The 14,725-nt window shown below is 42.2% G+C and overlaps 1 protein-coding gene across 2 annotated transcripts; it reads left to right on the forward strand.

Annotated features, from left to right (window-relative positions):
- Positions 1–998: 998 nt before the first annotated feature.
- Positions 999–14,518, forward strand: GTF3C4 (general transcription factor IIIC subunit 4). 2 transcript variants are annotated; one of them, XM_034793648.1, is made up of 6 exons: positions 999–1,380; positions 6,314–8,137; positions 10,498–10,628; positions 10,972–11,032; positions 12,535–12,623; positions 13,936–14,518. In XM_034793648.1, the coding sequence occupies exons 1-5, from the start codon at positions 1,039–1,041 to the stop codon at positions 12,592–12,594; spliced, it is 2,418 nt and encodes an 805-aa protein (XP_034649539.1). In that variant the 5' UTR covers positions 999–1,038; the 3' UTR covers positions 12,595–12,623; positions 13,936–14,518. The 2 variants fall into 2 exon arrangements, with proteins under 2 accessions (XP_034649539.1, XP_034649538.1); XM_034793647.1 differs by lacking the exon at positions 10,972–11,032 and having other exon boundaries at positions 1,000–1,380.
- The last annotated feature ends 207 nt before the right edge of the window (positions 14,519–14,725 follow it).

Genomic DNA, 14,725 nt, shown 5'->3' on the forward strand with positions numbered 1-14,725 from the left:
CTTTCCAAAGAAAGCAGCTTTAAAATTACTCTACAATCCCTATTCCAAATATTTGCCATTTTCCTACTTTATTCTTCTCCAAATCTCTCCCAATCCCATGTATTTCAGAATTAAAATGCATATCACTGTAAATATCCATGTGTACAGCTCTCAGTCTCCCCAGGACAATGGGTTGGCATACAGCATAAATCCATAAGGCCACCAAGTATCTTTGGTGAGGATGGGCAGCAGGTCATGTAACTATGCAGACCTATTGGTTGCCGTAAGGGTTGTGAGTTTGCCAGGGGCTGAGGATTCAACTATTACAAATCCCGCATAGTTTCCACAGGCAAGCCTTTTAATTTGGATTTCACTTGGGTTCAGTGAGAACATAGTGTTTTAGTTTTATTATTATTTATTTTATTGGTCTTGCACCCAAGCGCTCCACTCATAGAGCAATAACACATAACAAAAAGACCCTGCCTCGAGAAGATTACAATGTCACATCTTCCATGTAATAACAGTAATTACTGTCAATGTAATATGTAGAATATAGTAATATTATTTAGTATACAGCTGCATTGTATTATTATTATTGCAGGGGACTGGACTAGATGACCTCTCGCAGTCCCTTCCAGTTCTATGATTCTATGATTATTCATTAAATCTCTGCCATCATGTCATAACACTTGTTGACATTATTGTAAATTCTTCCTAGCATCATTTTGGATGATTGTTATTACAGGGTAATATACTTTTAGTTCACATGCAATATTAATAAGTATTGTTGAGGGTTATTATAATTGTAGCCCCCATGCAACATCATTATTGATCACTATTATGGATAATACCACTCTCCCTCATGCACTATGATCGTGACTCTAGGTTCTACCCACTCTAGTTATTGCTCTCATCCATTGCTGGAAGGAAGGGATTTTATTCAGGCAGCGGGTAGCCACCCCTAACCCTAGCCAGGCATGGGTCCTTTATGGTCGCGGTCTCGCTGGGCGCGGCGCATGCGCGGTGCGCTGCGAGCGGCTTGTGTGAGGCGGCGGCAAGATGGCGGCGGCGGCGGCAGCTGGAAGTGGGGGGAGTCCTGCGCTGTCCTCGGGAGGGGAAGAGCCACCAGCGGGCCCCGAGTCGCCGGCAGAGGAGGCGGTGTCAGCGGGGCCGAGCGCGGGGTTCCGGCTGACGGCGGTGCGGAGGGAGCCGGCCGTGCGGCTGCAGCACGGCGTGAGCGGGCTGGAGCCGCTGGCCTGGTCTGAGGACCACCGGGTGTCGGTGAGCACGGCCCGGAGCATCGCCGTGCTGGAGCAGCTCAGCGACATTCACAGCGGCGGGCAGGAGCTGGTCATCCACCGCACGGCCGTGCCCGCGCCCGCCGCCGGCTGCCTGCTCAAGGTGAGAGACGGGGGACCCTCCTCTTCTGCCCTGGGGATGGAGCGGGGCGAGACTGGGCCCCTCTCCCCGCTGGGGGCTGCAGGGTTGAGCGCCGGTCCCTCCCCACGGTCATCCTGGTCTTCTCCCGGTCCCCTGCGCTCTCGTTCGGGGCTTTGCCCATCGCCTTTTCCAGCCGTCCCCCCAAATGTGAGGCAGGAGCTGCCTCCTGAGGGGAGGCCCCTTGGACCTGCCCACGGCCACGCCACTGACTATTCACAGCGATGTGACACCCCCCTTCCCCCCCCCCCCCAAGGCTGCCCTACTCTTGGCCCCATCACCCAAGGGAGCGCTAGTCCAGTCCCGTTTCCACAGCTGCTGCTATTGTCTGAGATTGCCCTGTGTTGGAGGTACATGTGGCTTTGTTTACTAGTGGAGTTTTTCTCACCCTGACTCCACCTCCACTGTTCCTCAGATCCAGGCTAATCCAGATAAGGATTAATTACTGGACAACGAATTATTTAGCCTGGGATAAACTTTAGGAGATAATTTCTTAATCCATGAGCACAGCCGTTGTATAGGATCTGTGTTGACACACCAGATAAATACCCCTTGTACACAAACGCAAGAACAGGTTTTTGTCTGGACCTTTTTTTTTTTTTTAAATGGAGATGTACCTAGCTCATACAACTGGAAGGGACCTTGAAAGGTCGAGTCTAGTCCCCAATACCGTCCCTGACAGATTTTTGCCCCAGATCCTTAAATGGCCCCCTCAAGGATTGAACTCACAACCTTGGGTTTAGCAGGTCAATGCTCAAACCACTGAGCTGTGCCTCACCATTTGTATGTGACAGTACAAATTATTGCCTGTATATTCGCTGAGTCCATCTATGAATAGCTGGTTCACAATCAGGGCCATGCAAAAAATAGTATGGAGAATGTTCATTCTAAATGTTACTTTTTAAAAAAGGTTGTTGCTTTCCATTTGCTTCTTGGAACAGCTCCTAGAGTAGACTAACTGCATCTTTGCCTATACTGGAGAGAGAAGGTGGGTGAGGTAATATATTTTATTGGACCAATTTCTGTTGGTGAAAGAGAGAAGCTTCCAAGCTTACACTGAGCTTGTCTTCATGTCTGGGAAAGGTACTCAATGTCCTTTTTTTTTTTCTACTTTCACTTTGTGTAGGGCACATTTCAGTGTGTTCTTGGTGTACTGTGTAATACAGGATAGTACTTTAAATGTAAATACTTATTTAAATAAAAACATTTACCTTGGTTATATCCTGAGCCTTCCTAATTCTTTATTTTCAGAGCCACTTCTTCTTTAAAAGAAAACTAAAACAGAATTTGCAGAAGTTAAACTTTATTTTGGATTTTAAAAATTTCCCTGCAGTTTGTTTATACCACTATTAAAGCATTATTCCTAGTACATGAAAACCAGAAAGTAAAACTTCTAATCTGTTTTCCTTTCCTAAGAGGAACTAAATACAGAAAGTAAAAAAAAAAAAAAAAGCATTAATAATAATAAGTAAATTAGACTTCCTAAAGCTTTTTCAGTTTCAAGGTATTCTTGTAAAGTAGGCTAGGCAACGACTTGACTTTCTAACTCTTGACAAAAGTTCGAGGCACTAAAGCATAAATGAAAACTACACCTGTGCTTAGCTTAGGAGTGTCCAAGTGAAATTATTTCAGTGTCAGTGTGCAACTAGCATGCATCTGAAAAAGACTGTAATTACAGCTAAGTTTTACTGACACTCTTGCTGGTGTCAGTCTTGTATGAGACTGCAAATCAGCTTCCATTCTACTCTAGTACTTGTTTAACTAGAAGAGTATTGATTATTTAAGCAAAATGCATTGTCATTTAGAAGTGCAGTGGGGAAGAATGTACCAAACAGATATGTGACACTAATAAGTTTACTTCATCCAGTGAACTAAATGCCTCAATAGCAACTATATGGGTGAAACCAGACAATCCATATGTTCTCAAATGAACTCACATAGGAAAATAACACACAAAAATGCCCCATCACCTCTGAGCATACATGTTGTATAAAACAATCACTCCTCATCCTCAACACCTTCCAAAGACAAGTCTGGGAGCTTAAATTCAAACTTTGCTAGATATTAAAATCATGCACTGAACAGACACACTGCTGAAGTGAGTTTTTTTACCCATGAAAGCTTATGCCCAAATAAATCTGTTTAAGGTGCCCCCGGACTCTTTGTTGTTTTTGTGGATACAGACTAACAGGGCTACCCCCGATACATTACAACAATTTGTAAGGTTTCAGAGTAGCAGCTGTGTTAGTCTGTATCCGCAAAAAGAACAGGAGTACTTGTGGCACCTTAGACTAACAAATTTATTAGAGCATAAGCTTTCGTGGGCTACAGCCCGCTTCTTCGGATGCATATGCTCTGATAAATTTGTTAGTCTCTAAGGTGCAACAATTTGTAACTCACCAACCCCCCTTTTTTGTTCTTTGACTGCAGAGGTGTTAATGGGCCACTTCACCTTGAATGATCTCTTAAATTTAGGGTATGTGTTAACTACAGTACTTATGCTAAATAATCTGTTCTACCTTGTACCTGTGACATTCTTAGTACCTTTCCCAGACTTTAAGAAGAGCCTAATGTAAGCTCAAAAGCTGGTCTCTTTCACCAACAGACATTGGTCCCAACAAAATATTACCTCGCCAACCTTGTCTCTCTAATATGACACTAATATCAGATATGTTATTTTGGGATTTGGTGGGGTGGATGCGTAAACTACGGTTTGGTCTCATTGCAGTCTCCTATATTGTATGCCATTTGCTGACTGAAAAACTGTTTTTAATATAGTATGTGTGTCCTAACTGTGTTTATATCTGCATGACCGAAGAGTCCATTGAACCTGTTTTTGCTGACGGCTAGCATATAAAGATTTAAGCCTGAAATTGTTGGCTGATTTTAGGGCTTGTCTACATTATGGATTTTTGCACCAGTGTAGCTACACAAGTGCAAACCTCCCCCAGTAAAGATGCACTGCCCCAATATTTGCAGCAGTTTCAAACTGAGGTAAGTTGCACCGATGCAGTGCATCTTGAGTGGTGCAAACTTCCATAATGTGAACAAACCCTTAAGTGGTTTTTTAAAACCCTCATTTGACTAACTGGGTTAAACTTAAATGGAAAAGGCATGGATTGTAAAACTCAGGGTGATTGTTGCAGATTGACAGTGAGTAAACTTCAGTTGTTGTTATTAATGTAGGTTTCTTAGACTGTAAGATTTCTTAGCCAGGGACTGTATCTGTTTTATATAGGACCTAGCACAGAGGGACCCCAATCCTAATTGAGTGTGTCAGAGATACAGATATGAAATACTCATACTCTGTTCTAAGATCTTCCACACTGCCAGTGTCACATTTAGCAACATGGTACCAATAGGAGTAAGTTTAGAAATATTAAATTAGATGGCTCAAAATATCAAAGCATTTCAATCAGTTCAAATGTGCTGAAGGGATAGTAGTGACAAAGACATAACCAGTTATCTCATTGGAAGTTGTCTTAGTTTATGGGCTGGTGTTCCTGGCTCACAACACACTGTTGCCTCTTCCATCACAGAAACAAGAGTTAAAAAGGATAAGAGGAGTGAACTCTCCATCTGTCCCTAGGATTGAAGAAGCTTGCACCTTGCTTTATCTGTTCTGTGGATAAACAGAAGAGTTCAGTTTTGGAAACTTGTCAATATTTTTATGTTCTCATTGCAAATGAAAAGGAGAAATTGACAATCACAAAATGCAGTTACAGTTGGCAATTTTTAAAAGATGTCTCAAAGCTTAGTTCTAAACTTACTAAAAGCCAAATTACATGCACATTGGGGGAAGGGATAAAGAGGATATTTTTGAAGTAAGAGTTTTACTTGCATCTTTTGGCTTCATAATTCAGATTGATAGAAAATTGTAAGCACAGCCTTACCGGGCCTGTTTCAGCCTGGAACAGTTCTGATGTCATATGGGGACTCCCAATTCCTGCTCCTCTGCAATACTAGAACATTTTAGGTTGTACTCATCTGATACTTAATATATGTGTAATTCCGGCTCAGTACACTGGAGAAAGGCAATAACTCATAAGTTAACATGCCCTGTAAGCTAAGACTATGACCCTTCCAATCCAAAAGTGACAGTCATTGTAAATCTTTGCAGGTGATCAAGAATTATGTATGTGTCCTTCCCATAAACAGGTTTAGATGATGCACAGGATTAAGTGAGTTTGGAGGCTTCATTGTAATTTGTAGAGAGAGAATAGACTGTCGAGGGGAGGGCTATAGTAGGAAAGTTTATGGAAGCAATATTGTAACAAGTTGTTTAACCTGCACAGAGTCGTGTGCGGAGTTTTTGATCGTAAACGGATTGGTTTGATTCTATTTTCTAGTGTGTCTCTTTAATAAAATATACAGAGTGTGAAGATGCTATTTCACAAGAATATTCAAAATTTGGGGCTATTGTTGGTTGAGGAAGTAGCTATTTGTAAATTTCTTGCATCCATACTCATGATATTTAAAAACTTTGACAATAACTGAGTGTATTACTACATGCTGCTTCTCAGGTTTTTGTTTTTGTTTTTGGAAGTGTAAGAGGCCATGATTTAGTGTAGCAGAAATTACATATTTGCAGTTGGGTTTTCCTCTTTTGACCAGTATGAGGGAGTGCTTTACTTTAGTGGTGTGTGTACCTTTCAACTGCTGGACACACATGCTGAAGTTCACATTTTAAGTTTGCTCAAAGTAGGGGCCAGACTTTCAGCCGTGTCTTCCATTGATTTTAATGGAAGCTAAAATCCTTCTCTCCTTCCTCTCTCCTGTATTGGACATAACATATAAAATTATTAAATTGATATTTTTCTGTTCTAGTACAACTAAAATACTGCTTTAGGAAATGTTTTTATCAAATTGTGTTTTAATAGTACTTATTCTGTTTCAGGTTGGTTCAAAAAAGGAGGTTGCAGAATGTAAGGAAAAGTTTGCAAACTCTAAGGATCCAACTGTTAGTCAAACCTTTATGCTAGATAGAGTATTCAACCCTGAAGGAAAGTCACTACCACCTATGCGAGGATTCAAATATTCCAGCTGGTCTCCGCTGGGTTGTGATGCTAATGGAAGATGCCTTCTAGCAGCTCTAACAATGGACAATAGATTAACCATCCATGCTAATCTCAACAGACTACAGTGGGTGCAGCTGGTTGATCTGACAGAAATGTATGGGGAGCGTCTGTATGAAACCAGTTACAAACTTTCTAAGGTTGAGACCCCCAGAGGAGAACTAGGGGACTTTGCAGAATTTCAGAGACGACATAGCATGCAGACTCCAGTCCGTATGGAGTGGTCAGGTATCTGCACCACCCAGCAGGTGAAACACAACAATGAATGCCGAGATGTTGGCAGTGTGCTCCTAGCCGTACTCTTTGAAAATGGAAACATTGCTGCTTGGCAATTTCAGCTTCCTTTTGTGGGTAAGGAATCCATCACTTCTTGCAATACCATAGAGTCAGGAATAAATTCCCCTAGCGTCTTGTCTTGGTGGGAATACGAACACAACAACCGAAAGATGAGTGGACTCATTGTAGGGAGTGCTTTTGGACCGGTTAAAATCCTTCCTGTCAACTTAAAAGCAGTTAAAGGCTACTTCACACTCAGGCAACCTGTTGTCTTATGGCAAGAAATGGACCAGTTGCCAGTACACAGTATCAAATGTATTCCTCTCTACCATCCTTACCAGAAATGTAGCTGTAGCTTAGTGGTGGCTGCAAGAGGGTCTTATGTGTTTTGGTGTCTTCTCTTGATATCCAAAGCAGGTCTGAATGTCCATAATTCCCATGTGACAGGGCTTCACTCTTTACCAATTGTATCCATGACTGCGGATAAACAGAATGGCACAGTATACACATGCTCAAGTGACGGAAAGGTAAGACAACTCATTCCCATCTTCACAGATGTTGCATTAAAGTTTGAGCATCAGCTTATTAAGCTGTCTGAAGTGTTTGGCTCTGTGCGGACTCACGGGATAGCTGTAAGCCCCTGTGGCGCATACCTAGCAGTTATTACAACAGAGGGCATGACCAATGGCCTTCACCCTGTAAACAAAAACTATCAAGTTCAGTTTGTAACTCTCAAAACATTTGAGGAGGCAGCTGCTCAGCTCTTGGAGTCTTCTGTGCAAAATCTTTTTAGACAAGTGGACCTGACAGACCTTGTGCGCTGGAAGATTTTGAAGGATAAGCATATCCCTCAATTCTTACAAGAAGCCTTGGATAAAAAGATTGAGAGCTGTGGATCCACTTACTTTTGGCGTTTTAAGCTATTCCTTTTGAGAATTTTGTACCAGTCAATGCAGAAAACGCCCTCTGAGGTGATGTGGAGGCCTTCGCATGAGGACACAAAAGTATTAATATCGGATTCCCCTGGAATGGGCAGTACTGAGGATGATCATCAAGAAGAGGGAACTTCAAAACAGGCCAGCAAGCAGAGTTTGTGTGAAGTGAGCAAAGGAACAGACCCAGATGACCCAGCAGATGATACTCTTGCCCACTCAAGTGACGTAGGAGGACATGAGCCAATGGAAGAGAAGCTCCTTGAAATACAGGCACGAATTGAAGCAGTAGAAATGCACTTGACACGGGAACACATGAAGCGGGTGTTGGGAGAAGTTTACTTGCATACATGGATTACAGAGAACACCAGCATTCCTACCAGAGGAGTCTGTGATTTCTTAATGTCTGATGAAGGCTATGATGACAGAACAGCACGAGTAAGTGCACATGTATATTTTTGGGCATTCAAGCTACAAAATGTCCTGGTTTCTTCATTCTCAGCTTTACTATCTTGGGGGCAGAAGGTAGAGGGTTGCTTGTAAAGTGACTTGTATCTGTTTTGGAGATTAGTTGCCTGCCCTTCCAACTGTGGATGGTGGGTGGTGCTGGATTTGGGAAATCTGAATACACACCTTAGAATTTGGGTCAGGCATAGTAAAGACCCGTGTTTAAATTTCTGCTGGTATGGTTAAATTGGGGAGGACGACAGACCTGTAATCACTTTCACAATAACTTAAGTGAGCTGAAAGAATGTGGTGGTAGAAGGGGGCATCCTTGTTTTTTTCCCCCCTGTGATTAGGATTATCTATCACTTCATCTAGTTACACTAAAATGGAGGAGGCCTTTTCCTCCAAAATCAATTGTATTACATCTTCAAAATTTTAATTCTTCAACAGACTTCAGTCATGTTATCTCTGGAGTACAAATGTTTTATGTAAAACATTGTCACTGTTCATTTTAAATAATAAATTTGGCTTATTTTAAACTCACTTCCCTTAGTGCTCTTGTGAAATCAAGGAAAGCATCAAGTTTGAGATTCTTCAAAATTGACAAAATAAAACATTGTAAAAGTCAATCAGTGTTTCAAAAAATTATGTAAATGGAAAACAAATCAATTGACTTGAAGTATCTTAAAGACATAATTTAAAATTTGATTTATAAAACATGTATCCATTGCCTGAACCTCTGGGCACATTTATGTTCTAAATATATTAAAATAAACATAACTGAATATGATATTGCATCCAAACACTAACAAGAACATGCCCCAAATTTACAATTCTCCCTTCTGCAGTAAAACTTAAATACAAAAGTAACATCCAATCCATCACCAATCCTGAAAACAAAAATACCCATCACAACTAACTCTGTTCACTCATGCTTTTTCCTGAACTATGTTCCTTGTGCTGGGTAATGAAGTTAACAAATGTGTGCTGTATCAGACCAAGAAGGGAAGCAAGAGACCCCCTACTGAGAATGGTCTGCCACCAGATGTAGAGTGTGTCTACACTGCAAAGAAAAACCCGTGGGTGGCTTGTACCAGCTGACTCAGGCCTGCCGTGCTTGGGCTGTGGGGCCGTTTCATTGCAATGTAGATTTCTAGGTTTGGGCTGGAGGTGGGAGGTTCCCAGAGCTCAGGCTGCAGCCCGAGCCCAGAAGTCTACACTGCAGTGGAACAGCTCTGCAGCCCAAGCCTGAGTCAGCTGGTACAAGCCACCCACGGGTTTTTCTTTGCAGTGTAGACATACCCTTAGGGACTGAGTAAGAAGGTGTCAGATGATCCCTACAGGTCTGCACAGAGAGGTGCACTTTTTCTAGTAACTGAAGCTTTGCATCATTTAGGCTTTAAAGATCAAAATCAACCCCTTTAATTGCATCTGGAAACAAGTAGGAAACCAGTGCAATTTCCAATACTGGGGTAAACAAGCAGCCCAGAACAGTGTGTGCCAGCTGAAGATTCTGAGTGGCCTTTAGTAATTCATTGGCAAAGTATTCTGTCAACACAGCTCTGTTCTACTGGCATCCTCAAATTACTATGAATTGAAAGCCTGAGAGAGAGAGAGGTTGCCCTTCACACCTTGTAGACAGAATAGAGTTTCTTTTTCTGGTATTTAAAAATATATATAACTCTTGAATTTTGTTATGAACCTCTGTCAGTCATGACTGCTGTAACTTCCTAAAATATTTCTTCAGTATAACTTAGGGATATGGCTTGTATCAGTTGAAATGTCAAAGGTAAATGATAAATGACAAGACTGGTAATACATTTGACTGACTACTTAGGCTTTGAGTGGAACAGCTGCATATATTGTATTTGATAGTGATTGCTAAAACAAACTCATCAGATTCATAAACAATTAACAGAACTTTAAACTCCTCCATTGTCATAGCCATAAGACAATTTAAAAAAAATAATTGTGCGGTGTCCTTGATCTCGAATGTGGTGTAATATATGGATCTCAAGTGCAAGTTGCTTTCTTTTCAGTCACCATTAGCGTAAGTACCAAAAATCCTGGTTATTTTCAAACAAATTCTGTATTCCCTTCAGTGATGTGAGGGATTAGGCAATTAAATCTATCAGATTGCATGATTAGCCTGTGGAGAAGAGCAAATCAATCCATCTCTACTACCGCACTATGTATTTGAGTTGCATTTTCTTTCATTTGAATTCAGTTGAGTGGACTGGATTTTTGCATCTTGTATTTTCTTCTGAAATCACGTCATCCCATGAGATTCTCCACCTTTCAACAGGCAGTGTCTTTTCCCATAAACACTGCTGACTGCCGTGTGTTCCCAGGTGCTGATTGGACATATCTTAAAGAAAATGAACAAACAGACTTTCCCAGAGCACTGCAGCTTGTGTAAAGAGATCCTCCCATTCACAGATCGCAAACAGGCGGTCTGCTCCAACGGCCACATTTGGCTCAGGTAAGGTGTTAAGGAGCTTTTGCTTTGATTCTCTTCTCTGTTTTGGATGAGCAGAAGGCATTTCAGTAGCTAATGTAAAATATAGTTTCATATTGTGAATGAGTTAATGGCATGGAGCATGTTGTCCATGCTGTGAAAAGGAAAGCGAGGAAGCAGACAAGGTGTCTGGTACTCTCTCTTTGTAAGAGTGAGGAAGATCTAAGGATATTTTAGAGGGAGGGACGTAGGACTAAATTTGACCTTATTTATATTCTTTTGAATATTGTTTTATTTTCAAAACTAATGCTTCAGTGCTCGTAATTCATCCTTTGTTTCTCTTCTCCTCCTTTCCCCACCCCCAAAGGAAAATAAAAGGAAATCAAATGGCTTATAGCTTTTCGGATGGGAGGATGAAAGAGGAAAAAGTCTGTATGGAAATACATTTTGTGCATTTCTGGCTATTTATGCCCTTTATCTCCAATTACTTGGTTGCCAAAATCCAATCTGTCAGCTGATTAGGTCTTAATGAAACCAGTTAATGTGCAGGCCCAGAGTTACTTTAACATTATTTCAGAATGACCAGAGTGCAAAATCCTCACAAAGCTTTTAACACCGAAGACCAAAAAATTGGATATTTAATGGGGGTTGTCTGTAGAGCAGAGGTGGGCAAACTACAGCCCGTGGGCCACATCTGGCCCGCGGGACCCTCCTAGCCCGGGAGGCTAGCCTGCAGCCTCAGCTCACTGTGCCACCGGCGCAATGCTCTGGGCAGCGGCACTGCGAGCTCTTGCCGGGCAGCACAGCTGCAGAGCCGTGGCCGTGGCTGGCTCCAGCTGGGTGGCATGGCTGCCTGTCCTGGTGCTCTGGGTGGCACAGCTGTAGCGCCGCCAGCCACTGGTGCTCCAGGCAGCACAGTAAGGGGGCAGGGAGCCGGGGGGTTGGACAGAGGGTAGGGGAGTTCGGGGTGGTGGTCAGGGGGCGGGGGTGTGGATGGGGTCGGGAACGGGGGGCTTGAATGGGGGCAGGAGTTCCGGGGGGGCAGTCAGGAAGGAGAGGGGGGGTTGGATGGGGCAGCAGGGGGTGGGCAGGGGTTCCGAGGACGGTCAGGGAGAAGGGGTGGTTAGATGAGGGTTGGGGGGCAGTCAGGAAGGAGAGGGGAGTTTGGATGGGGCAGCGGGGGGGCGGGCAGGGAATGGGGAGGGTTGGATGGGGCAGGAGTCCCGGGGTGGCTGTCGGGGGCGAGAAACGGGGGGGTTAGATAGGGGGCGGGGCCAGGTCATGCCTGGCTGTTTGAGGAGGCACAGCCTCCTCTAACCGGCTCTCCAGACAATTTCAGAAACCCGATGTGGCCCTCAGGCCAAAAAGTTTGCCCGCCCCTGCTGTAGAGGTTTGGCCACAGCCATTGGTGTGAATTCATTATTCTGATGCTAACAGAATCCACTGTCTGGAAGAGTCCCTTGACCTTCCCAAGTGTTGTAAGCCCTTAAGATAGTACAGAAAATCTGCATGTATCTTTAAGTCCTGGTGATTGCTATTCAGTGACTGTCCATTAAATAGCTCTGAAAATCTTCATCTTTTCAGGTGTATTCTGGTTAAAATTGTAAAGCCAATAGTGGAAATACTTCCCTCCCTTACCCTCTGACATCTTGTACGTGTATATTATTACAAGGCAGTGTTAATTAGTCCATGTCCGCCTACATAATTTGGCTAATTAAGTTAGACCTGAAATATGTTTATATTTTAATGCTAACTCATATTTCTTAAAGTTGCTGGTTTTGATATGATGTAATCAGTGATATTGGGCCAAATGCTGCTCTTACACAGCCTGACAGAAGCACAGCTGTTAGCGGAGAGCAGAATTTGTCCCTCTGTCATAAAGCATCCAATTAGAAACTTCTGTTTGATGATGCAATTTGCCACCTTTCAGGTGCTTTTTAACCTACCAGTCCTGCCAGAGTTTGGTATACAGAAGGTGTCTGCTTCATGACAGCATTGCACGGCATCCAACCCCAGAAGGTGAGCTACTTCCATGGCTTGAAAGGGCAAGATTGCATTTTCTCACCGAGTGCTTTGTCATCTGTATAATGACATGGATCAGGCTCAGTGACTCACTGTTATTTCAGACAGCTATCAAGTGGAGTAGTAACATTCTACTCTTCATGATGTTTGGCTGTAGTCTGTCACAGTTTTAAAGCCCTAATTAGAATATAGTAATTAGAGAAAGTAATGTGTAAATGTGTTGCATTTTAATATGAGCCAAGTACATACGCAGTCCGTGCTAGAGTGTTACAGCAGATAGACAATTAATACTAATTTAATTAGATTTCTTTACATGTACAAATTGCAAGCCCAATCCTACAAAATGCTGAGCACCATTGATTTCACCGAAAGGTGAGTTTTCCCAGCACAAGCTTAGAAATATCTTGGCATCTTGCAGGCTATGCTCTGAAATGTGATAATTACATCTTGTTTAGACAATGTAATCGAAGTGAAGGAGCAGGTCTTGATTTTGCACATCCATACTTTTCCTAAATCTAAAAAGACAAAAATTCTGCAGTAACTTGTTTTGAATTGCAGCTGATGCCTTATAGTTCTTTGAAATAAGTGTTTTTATATGTCCACGTTTTTAACCTTTTAAAATGTCTACTGTGTTTGATGGCACAATATTAAACCTCAGTTCGTTAAGGTTTTTTGTAGTGTTGTTCTTCAGGGAGGATATGATCTTATCTGGTTTTCCAGTGCACTTTTCTGCAGAACTGATGTGATCTCAATGGAAGTTTTATTCTACTGGCATGTGTATTCCCTTCCCAGAACTTGTAGCTGATCCAGTATCAATGAGAATTAGACAATACAAATGGATCTAAAATGCTGGAGAAAGGGTTGCTGGCTTCATTTTACATATGGAAGACTAAATACTGCAGTAATTCAGAGATCTAATTTCAACTCACAAAAACAAGGTCACTAAGTTATAGCAGAAAATTGTCCTTAAACTCTACCCATTTGTCTGTGTATGGCAGATTTGTTTGTGTGTAAAGACAAGCTGCAATACCTACGCAAGCTATAGTGTGATGTGGAAAGCCTTAACTTTGTCTCTTTCTGCTGAAATGACATTTAAATCAGTATTTTAAATTCATTAATATTAGTGGAGTTGGGTTCATCCTAAATCTTCAGTGAGTCTTGTCAGATGTACATTTCAAAACATAGTTTCAGAGATTTTTGTAGTAGAAGTTTGGTCCAGCTAAAGGATGTGAAGCAAAATATTCATCCATCATTGTGATCTCTCTTCTGTGTAACTCAGGCTTTAAACCACTTGTTTTCTTATTTGCAGATCCTGAATGGATCAAGAGGTTATTGCAAGGACCTTGTACTTTCTGTGATTCTCCTGTGTTCTAGAGAAAGCTGTGGGAAGCTTGAAGACATTTTCTCTACTGCATAAAACTCCATTCAGCCTGGAAGGAGGCAGAAGGTGCAGGAGTATATCCATTGTACTGAAGGAAGAAGACACTGTTCCTAATCCTGTAAATAGAACACTTGAAGTTCAAGAAGCTCAGTAGTGTAGTGACCCATTTCATACTCCAGAAACGAGAGCATCCTCTGAATACCGAGCACAATGGAGTTTATGGAACGATTTTGAGGCAACCACGGACCCTGTTAAAGCATCAGCATTTGATTGGATACATTTCCTTTTATTGAAAGATCAGAAATCTGAGAAGCAGGCAGCCTGAACTCTGTCTCTGGTGCAAACTGGATGCTTTTCTCAAGGGTGAGAGCATCCCGATCTGGCAGAATGCAGGAGGCAATTCTTGAACAGGCTTGGTGGGAAGAGAGGGCTTCAGTCTGCAGTGCTCCTTTGTTTGCTTAATCAGTACTGGCACTCGCTGTACCACAGAACATTAAACTATCAGAAATAATGTGTGATTCTAATATTTCTTAAGTGACCCGCATGTCAGTTTTAGCCACTTGATAGAAGTCAGCCACTGCATTAGATCTTTCACTCCGTAACTAGCAAAATTATTCCTGGTATTTCTCAGGGTTTGGGGAAAAAATTGCAGTCAGAAAGCTAAAAATCGGCAGCTTGTGCCAAATATGGATCAATAAGAGGAAGTTTTTAAATCCTA

The sequence above is a fragment of the Trachemys scripta genome, chromosome 17 (genome assembly GCF_013100865.1).
Source record: "Trachemys scripta elegans isolate TJP31775 chromosome 17, CAS_Tse_1.0, whole genome shotgun sequence".
Taxonomy (NCBI): Eukaryota; Metazoa; Chordata; order Testudines; family Emydidae; genus Trachemys; species Trachemys scripta.

What these genes read in the sequence shown, in the direction of transcription:
- GTF3C4 (XM_034793647.1), top strand. Translation starts at nt 1,039, where the DNA reads ATGGCGGCGGCGGCGGCAGCTGGAAGTGGGGGGAGTCCTGCGCTGTCC. An exon ending in CCGCCGGCTGCCTGCTCAAG is followed by an intron (nt 1,381 to 6,313) that starts GTGAGAGACGGG and finishes ATTCTGTTTCAG; the next exon opens with GTTGGTTCAAAAAAGGAGGT. An exon ending in AACGGCCACATTTGGCTCAG is followed by an intron (nt 10,629 to 12,534) that starts GTAAGGTGTTAA and finishes GCCACCTTTCAG; the next exon opens with GTGCTTTTTAACCTACCAGT.